General features: G+C 45.8%; 1 protein-coding gene across 1 annotated transcript in view; it reads left to right on the forward strand.

Annotated features, from left to right (window-relative positions):
• Nucleotides 1-9368, forward strand: part of LOC104393531 (alpha-2-macroglobulin-like protein 1) — a 25481-nt gene that overhangs the window by 11393 nt on the left and 4720 nt on the right. The window contains 13 exon segments of the mRNA XM_010003033.1: nucleotides 247-392; nucleotides 1355-1504; nucleotides 2715-2831; nucleotides 3477-3624; nucleotides 4081-4195; nucleotides 5452-5520; nucleotides 5522-5639; nucleotides 5748-5874; nucleotides 6155-6276; nucleotides 6724-6778; nucleotides 7461-7544; nucleotides 7905-8085; nucleotides 9040-9110. Coding sequence (XP_010001335.1) covers nucleotides 247-392; nucleotides 1355-1504; nucleotides 2715-2831; nucleotides 3477-3624; nucleotides 4081-4195; nucleotides 5452-5520; nucleotides 5522-5639; nucleotides 5748-5874; nucleotides 6155-6276; nucleotides 6724-6778; nucleotides 7461-7544; nucleotides 7905-8085; nucleotides 9040-9110 — 1503 coding nt within the window.

Raw genomic sequence — 9368 nt, forward strand, 5'->3', positions numbered from 1 at the left:
TCCTCACCCCTTCCCAGCCTATAGGCTTGTCCTCTGTTTTCTTTGTTTTCAAAGAAGTCTCCTTTTGCTGCCTCTCCAAGTAGCATGAATTTATAGCCTTGATCTCTGTCAAAACTCTCCTGCTTTAATTTGCCATTATGTCTAAAAAGAATCTTTTAGTATTTTGGATGACACAGGTTATTATTTTGATATCTGATCAGAGTCCATTTTCATTACTTTCTCTTCTTCCCTCTCTCCTACATCTAGTGCTGAAAGGCTTCTTCTCCATCCCTCTTACCTTCAGCTTGATCTATGCCCCAGCTCCAAGACTTGTTGTTTATGTTATCTTCCCTAATGGAAAAATCATCGCGGATTCTGCCATCTTCAGGGTCTCCATGTGTTTCAGAAATAAGGTAGGATTTGTGTCTGGGATCATACCTAAATATGTGAGTGTATGTGTGTGTTGCCATGAAAGAAGAGACTGAGGAGCACATTGTTTGTGCAGCTGTGTGTGGCTTGATGCAGTGGGATACTTGTCATGTGAACTGCAGCATGTGAGCAGTGACCTGTGCTATGATGTATGGAGCGAGTATATGCTGAGCATTGCTTCAGTGTTTGGGAAAGGCAGAGAACCATGTGTCTGTCTTCATAGGCTTGTACAGCAGCTGCAATCCAGTAGGACCACAGCCTAGCATAGGTTATTACAGTGATTCCCAAGAGACATCAAGGTTTTTCACTTAAGACTTCTTAGTATGTAGTCTTGTGAAGACAGCTGAAAGCAGCTGATGGAAGAAGTGGATTTTACTGGCCATCCAGAAAGGACCAGTGGTCACTGTGACAGCTGTGGGAGTCTTCTGTCTTGGCTGTGTCTTGCACTCCAAATATGAACTTCTGAGAACTGGCATTACCCCTGCTCCATAACTATTTATTTGCCATGGACAGCCAGATTCAAACAGGAAGAGCTTCAGGAAACTGAGACCAACTCCAAGAGGAGTGTGGATATAAGGACTATGCTTAATTATTATCTGGGGCTTCCAAAGGAGCAGAAAGACAGCTGTGTGAGGTGTGTAAATGTGGCTGGCTGGTTGGCTGGTGTGGCTGTGGTTGGCTGGTTGTGTTCTGACATAAGAATGTCTCCAGTACTGCATGCTGTGTGCACTGATGCCTCCCCTTCTGCCATCTTTCCTGTTAGAACTTCAACATGATGTTTTTTAGAATACATTCTGGGAGTCCTTGGGAGATTTCTCGGATTTCCACCCAAGGCAAGTCCTTGGACACTCTCTTCATGTAGGTCTGTTCATTGCTCAGGAAGTAGTAGGGTGGCCAGCAGCAGAAATGCCACCTTCTAATCCTTGTCTGCATTCTTCCCATCCAGGTGGAGCTGGGCTTCTCAGTGCCCCAGACCCTTCCTGATGCAAATGTTGGTCTCCACCTGCTGGCAGCTCCTGGGTCCACCTGTGCTGTTTGGGCTGTGGATCAGGCTGTCACTACACTGAAGCCAGGAGAAGAGCTCAGCAGCTCCTTGGTGAGTGAACCTCCTACAACTCCTTCCCTTCCCTTGTACTGACACAAATAGGAAGTGGCAGAAGGGAGAGCCACCCTCCAAGATCACCTAGAAAGGCTGGAGGAGTGTGACAGCAGGAACATTATGAAGGGGGAGAAGTGTAAGTTCTTGCACGTGGGATCACTTGGCCCAGAAGTGCAGTTCAGACTGGGATCCACCTGACTGGAGAGCAGGCCTGTGGAAAGGGACCTGGGGGTCTTGGTGGCTAACAGGGTCAACATGAGTGAGCAGGGTGCTGCAGGGGCAAGGCCACCAGGATGCTGGGCTGCATCAACAAGGGCATCACCAGCAGAGACAAAAAAGTTATCATCACACTCTACTCAGCACTTGTCAGACCACACCCGGAACACTGTGTTCAGTTCTGGTCCCCACTCTACAAAAGGGATGATGAGGAGGACAGGGTCCAAAGAAAGGCCACAAGGATGATCAGAGGACTGGAGGACCTTCCATATGGGGACAGGCTGAGAAAACTGGGTTTGTTCAGCTTTGAGAAAAGAAGGCTTAGGGGAGGCCTTATTACAATGTTCCAGTATTTAAAGGGTGGCTACCAAGAAGGTGGAGACTCCTTATTTACAAGGAGTCACATGGAAAAAACAAGGGGTAATGAGTACAAGTTGCTCCTGGGGAGATTCTGATTGAACACAAGAGGTAAATTTTTCACCATGAGGACAGTCAACCATTGGAATAGTCTCCCAAGGGAAGTGGTAGATTCCCTCCCACTGGACAGTTTTAAGTCTCAGTTTGACAGGGTGCTGAGACATTTCATATAAACTATAGCATTACCTAGGAAGGTGGGAGATGATCGTTAAAGTCCCTTCCAATCTGGCATTCTGTGATTCTATGATTCTACCATCTGTGCAGAGCATACCTCCCAAGGGATGCAAAGCATTGCTCTTAAGGATCAGCAGTGACACAGGTAAGGATTAGGGGCATGTGTTAAGAAAGAGGTTGAACATCACTGGTGGTGAATGAGCTTCTGTTGTTCTTCCTCATGTTCAGTTGCATTGGCTCTATCAGAGGAGAGCCAGGACAGAATGGCAGTGAGCCTGGGCTTTCTGGCATGCATTTGTGCACAGTAGCCAGGAGCAATTCAAACAGCCCTTGGATGTGTGACAAGAAGGGAATGCCAGGTTTTATTTGTGCTGATTTTTTATTTCTTTTTCTTTCCCAGATGGATGAGCTGTTCTTATCTGCTTATAACTCCAGACATCCTCCTCAAGTGTCAGAAGATGATAATTCATGCGAGTTCCCAAACTCTGATGAGCCTGATGTGTTTACAGCATTCAGGGTAAAAATGGTTGATTTGATGGGTTGGGGTAATTAATGACTGGAGGGAATTGTGGCCTCCTGACTTTACCAACATCCTAGGAATGCCATTACTGACAGTACAGGGAACAAGACCAGTTTAAGCCGTTGTAACTCACCTGTTATTTGCATAAGTGACTTGAAATTATTGGCCAAGAAGGAATTGTTATGTGGTTACTGAACTTTGGTTGTGTGATTCAGGATGCCAAGGCTGATTTGTTACTTTAACTGGGTTCCACATAGTAGGTTTAATCTCCATAGTATGAGCAATTACTCTGCAGGCTGAGGAGGCATAGTACCTAAATGACCCTGTGTTTGAGATGGAATGTTTGACATGGCCTGTTTGACTCAGGCCAGATAAATTAGCTCAGAAGACCTTGTTTGCTCATTGCTGAGTATCTGAATAATCCCCTCTGAAACCAGAGCAAGAGAATACTTTGCCAGTTCACAGGACAGCTAAGTTCCCACTGTGTGAGGTGACAAGAAGGCACAGGGTAGAGAGGAGAGGAAATGCTTCTGGTGCATTAGTGGTTTTTTCTGTTTATTTGTTGGTTTTTTGGTTGGGTTTTTTTTGTTTGTTTTGGTTGTGGGTTTTTTTTTTTATTGTTTGTTTTGTTTTTTCCTGCAGGAAATGAGGTTGCAAATTATGTCCAACACCAATATCAGGAAACCCAGAGTGTGCCCAACAACACCATCAACAACTGTGTTGCGGGAAACAACAACGTTGACTTCCAGGCCCATGTTGATGTTTGCTCAGCCCCACGAAGCATATAATGGTAATGATTTGCCAACTGTTCCGTCTTACATCAGATGCTCAGTCTTTCAGGTGAAAGCAAATGGATGAGTGAGAGTGATTCGTGGCTCTAAACAACAGGTTTAGAGCCTCACATCCAGTGTGAGGATGCGAGGGTCTTGGCACTTCTGGCTTTGAAATGTTAGTGAGCTGTCTGGATTCTAAGTCTTATCTCTGAAGTGATGGAATGGTTTCCCTTCCCTTGGAGACTAGAAATGCAAGTAAGGCCCACAGCACCTCTGTTGCTTGAAATGAGGCAAGACATTAAAATTTGGGATAGCACTGTCCCAGTGCCAGCTGGAATAGCTGGCAAGAAGGAGGGTCTGCCAGCTTCCCAAGAGCTGACTGGATGACCTGCAGCCTGAGATGGGCTGGAGGTCCTCTGCTCTAAACCAGGGACTGAGGACTGCGGTGACTGGGTCTTTGTAATTTCCAACAGACCATCTGACAACATCTACCTATGAGCCTACTATGTTTTCCCTTGCTTCTGCACCTGAAGAAAAAGTACATAAGCATTTCCCTGAAGCCTGGATATGGAATTTATATTCTGTGGGGTGAGTAAAGTGGAGAGTGGGTGGTCTAGTCTGAGTGTCTTAGAGTGACTTAGAATGCCAGGAGATACACTTAGGTTTAGATCACGAGTTGCTGAAGAAGTTGTCTAAGGACATATATCATGGAGCTCACACCTGTCAGGCTGTTTCTCCCCAGCACTTTTGTCAGCATCAAATGCATTTTCCCATACTAGATGATCATACAGCAGCATTTTTCATCCATGGGAGGTGGCTGGCATGGGAATTTAGTAAAGCAGGTGCAGTGCAGCAAAACATATTGGTTTACTGCCTGTGGGCTGGCATTTCCCAAACTGTGCCCACAGGATGTATCCTGCAATGCAGGGAAAGCTGATCTCTACAGAAGTCCTTCACAGGACTGGGAATTGTGTCTTGTGAGAAAACAGACCCTGTGTACTCACCGAGCCTGAGGGAACTTTTGGAGATGTTTCATCTCTGACTTTAAGAATTTCTTGTGTGAAGACTGGAGTCTGACAGATGCCACCATATCTACCATTTCCCACCTCCACTGTCCTGCCACCTCTATAATCTCTTCACTCCCCAGCAGCAGATATCCCCTATGTGATTTATCCACCAGCCTGATCTGAGCAACTAAACCGTGTTGTGTATGTTGTCTTCCTGCACCTGCTTGGCAAAAGTGCATGTCTGCAGCTATGTGAGTCAAATAATATCATTAGCTTTAGCTAGGGCTGGTTTTGTGTTTGCTGTGGTAATAGCAGCAGAACAGTCTGCTGCTCTCAGAAGCTGTGATGCCAGGTCTTTGCCCTGTTGGACTTCAAACTCGCAGTGTCCCACAGGCAGATGAATGTCTGGATCTGTCTTTTCTACTAAGTTCTACTGATGTTAAGTTAGTCTTGTTGCTCTCCTGGTGTCTGATTTTCCATCCCTAGACCAAGAAGAATAAAATTGCTGACATCTGTAAAGCATTTCTAGATGTGCAAAGAGCAAGCGTTGTCTGAGAAAAACCCTGGAAGTGATTGATGGCATCTTGCAGCCATGTCAGCTGCTGTAAAGAATGTTCTGATGATATAAGTGCCTGAAGCCAGGGTCCCTACTTCTGCAAGGACCTACTTGTAACCCTGCAAGGGCTACAAGTTCAGCAGAGGTTAGGTGTTAGACTGAGGTTAGGTGTTAGACCAAGGTTAGGGGATGGGGTGCTCTGGAGAGAATGGTGCACTCCAGGTCACCTGTATACAGCAAGATTCAGTTAAATGCTTCTGTTGCTGTCTACTTCTTCTCAGTCCCAGTGGGAACAAGAATGTCACTGTCACTGTGCCTAACACCATCACAAAATGGAAAGCAGGAATGTTCCAGTCTGCTTGTTTTCAAGCCATTTCTTGTGGAGCTCACACTACCATTTTCTGTGATCCAGGGTGAGACCTTCACCCTGAAGGCCACAATTGTCAACTATCTGCAACGATGCATGAAGGTAGGAGAGCCCTGGCAGGCTCTGTGAGAAAAGCAGGGTATGAGTTGGGAGGAGATGGCTGACAGCTGTTGCCTGTGATGTTTGTCTTGTTACCTGCTACCTCTTCAGATCCAGGTGACCCTGGAGACATTTCCACAATTCCAGCTCAAGCAATGCAAAAGTTGTGTCTACAGCAGCTGCTTATGTGCCGATGAAGTGAAGACCTTTCAGTGGAGTGTCACAGCTGAACAGCTGGGTGAGAAAGACAGAGAGTGGTGAAATTGGGAAGGGATGGGACCAAGGTGAGGGGATGTTTTGTAAGAGCTGACATGGAGTGAGGAGTTGTTTGCCTTGTTAATCAGAGAGTACTTGTTTGTATTGATCCTAAAGTCAGGATTACTTGCAAGTCTGTGCTAGAAGGTACAGAATCATATAGGGTTCTGATTCAATTTTTTTGTTGTCAATAGTTTACTTCTATTAATGGGAAGTGCTTCCTCAGAAGATGTTTTATGCACTTAAATATGTGTTATTTTTAGGGCTCATGAACATCACCCTCAATACAGAGGCCGTGGTCACCAAAGAGCTCTGTGGTGAAGAGATACCATTTGTTCCCAACCAAGGACAGAAAGATAGGATCAACAAACTCCTCCTAGTCCGGGTCAGGCAAAGTCTTATATTACCTAGACCTAAAAGTGGATTTTGTGCAATTCCCCGATTTTGTGCAGGTTAATTTAGGGAGTTACCACTTGCTATTAAAGGTGTGTAATTAGAATCTTGGGACCTGAGCTGGGCTTAACCATGAGGGCTGATGGACGTGGGATGTAGAGAGGTATCCTCCACTTGATGCTGTGGGAAACTGAGCTCTCTACTGAACTTATAACATCAGTTTCACAGACATTAGGAAGTTGAGATATTATGAAAATGTGTGCTGTTTTCTTATCTGAAATGAAAATTGTTGACAATAACAAACATTTTTATGTGGCAATGATGTTACTCCCGCTGTGTCCCCAGCCTGAACCAGGACGTTGTCCATATCTATTGCTAATCCACTTGTAATCCTATTTCTCTCCTGTGTGGTCATTATTACTCTTACATGCTCCTACAGCCAGAGGGACTGTTGGTAGAAAAGGCTCACAGCTCCATCCTATGTCCCAAAAAAGGTAGAGATCGATTTATTTTATCCTACTCATCCCCTCCTTCCTGCCCACCAACCTTCTGGGTTGTTCCACTTGTTGAAGTATTTTCTATGTCAACATGACCAAGCTTATTTTAATTGTGGTGCAAGCTAGAGCTTCCCCTGGGTGAGGATGTGAGGAACTCCAATATTTTAGCATCAACATCCATTATACTGATGTGATAGCTTGAGGCCTTTTTCACTTGTAGTAATAAAACTCTGGTTTTATACTGAACATGGTGAGGCTGGAGGATATGACTTAGGATTGCTGCTCCTGTCTTGAGTTTTATGGTGAATGATGGAGCCATTCACAGATTTTCAGAGCCCAAGGTGCATTGAGAAGACATATCTGCTACTGAAATCTGAAATAAGATTGATTAACCTGTGTAAAGAAAAGCAGGAACGTGGCTTTGACCACAGATGGTTTCCAGGAGAAGATCCTCTCAACCTCTATAGAATGAAAGTTGTTAGGATAGCACAGTTACAGCGAGGCTGATGGGGTGGAACTTGAGGGTGGAATGGGACAGGGTTTTTGCAACTTCTATGACAGGAAAATGGGATGTTAGCACAGAACTGTCTCAAACAGTCTCTGGGGAGTTTGAATGCTATTTTAATCAGAATCTCTTCATTTTTTTCCCTCTCCACACTCCTTACTTTGTTGGTGTCAGGGAATCCAGCACAGGAATCTGTGTCCCTGATGTTGCCTCTAAATGTGGTTGAAGGTTCAGTCAGAGCCACCGTCTCGGTTACTGGTAAGGAATTCTGCTGTGATGATGCCTTTCTAAATCCCATTTCTCCGAGTTTAGCCCTAGGAAAGCCCAAATTCAGAACCACCTCCCTTTCTGAAACTTCCAAGACTCCACTGCCTTGTTCTTTCCATGTTTGAGGCAGTGTTTCCTGGTTGCAGGTAACACAATCAGCAGGGGAGAGCATGTTCTGTTGATGTGCTTCCCCTGCCAGGATGGGCATGTGCATATATGGAGGGCACAGTGGAACTGTAAAGCCATCTGGACAGAGGTGCCCTCCCACTGTTGCACTGCTGGGAATGGGTAACAGGTAAGAGGTGAATCCACAAGCCCAGGATGCCAAAGGGTGCCTGTGCTCTGTTCCAGGTGACCTCCTGGGCCAGGCACTGCAGAACCTAGACCACCTAGTGCAGATGCCCCACAGCTGTGGGGAGCAGAACATGGTGCTGTTTGCCCCCATTGTCTATGTGCTGCAGTACCTGGAGAAGACAAGGCAGCTGACCCCTGAGATCAAGGAGCGGGCAACAGGATTCCTGCGCAATGGCAAGTACAGCAGACGCACCTTGCTCTTCTGCCTTCTCCTGTGTCCAACCTACCAAGAGTTGACTACTCCTTTCCCCCCCCAGTCCATTAGCACCCTATTCCCTGCCCAGTGCAAATTACTATTCTGGGCACTAATGTCCTATACTGCACCCCAGGGTACCAGATACAACTTCAGTATCAACACCTTGATGGTTCCTACAGTGAATTTGGCACCAAGGATGAGTATGGTAATACTTGGTAAGTCCTGGGCTCTCTCCCTTGCTGTCTACCTGCTGTCTGACAACCTGGAGGTGGGCAGCTTTCTGCTTCCAACATTGAATCCTTTCTCTTCTATTGGACTCAAAGTGTTCGAGATGCTTTGTTGGCTAGGGCATCCCAGGGGTGTGCAACTGTCATTGGGGTGAACTGTCCTTGGATCAGCAAATAAGGAATAGCACAACAGAAGGTGAGGAGTGACCCACCAGTGTCAAACTCCCACTCCTTTTCTTTTTCCTCAACTCCTGCTTAGATGCTTTCTTTCAATTAATTCTTCCCTCTCTCTCATTCACTCCATCCATCTCTTTCTGCTTCTCTCATGCCTTTTTTTTTCTGTTCTATCCCCAACCAGGCTGACTGCATTTGTGGTTAAATGCTTTGTCCAAGCCAAGCCATACATTTTCATAGACAACAGGACCATTCAGGCTGCTCTTACCTGGCTGGAGTTCCACAGGCTTCCCAACGGTTGTTTCAAAAATGTGGGCCAACTTTTCCATACAGCAATGAAGGTAGGAGCCAGGGCACCTTGAAAGATAACTCAAAGCAGCTCTTGCCAAGTGTATTGGTAATGGTTTAATCTCTATTGTTCTGCTTTCTTGTGTGGGAGCAAGTCAGGGATAGATGGGACCTTTACTGAAAAGCTTCAGGTCTTTGTGTATTAACTTCCCCAGCTTTTTGGATGCTTATATTTTTTTGTAGGGAGGTGTGGATGGGGAGGTCACATTGGCTGCCTACATCACTGCTGCATACTTGGAGGCAGGAGAGACACCAGAGGTAAATACTGAGATTCTTTGCTGTGTTCTTGCTTTAAGATCTGAATCTTGAAGAGCTTAGTGGTGTCACTGCAGCAGGCAACAGAGTATTGTGGACAATGGAATAGACTGGTGAAGGAAGAACTTATCACTTACCAGGAAAAAAGCCTCAACTATCCCTTGAGAAGAACATGGCTGATGGGGAGAAGCTGAGGTTAGACTACAGGGAGCCACTGGAGTTCATGGCTAGATGCTGTGTCAGTTTCCCAGGCTTTGCCTA

The sequence above is a fragment of the Chaetura pelagica genome, unplaced genomic scaffold (genome assembly GCF_000747805.2).
Source record: "Chaetura pelagica isolate M959 unplaced genomic scaffold, ChaPel_1.0 scaffold117, whole genome shotgun sequence".
Lineage (NCBI taxonomy): Eukaryota > Metazoa > Chordata > Aves > Apodiformes > Apodidae > Chaetura > Chaetura pelagica.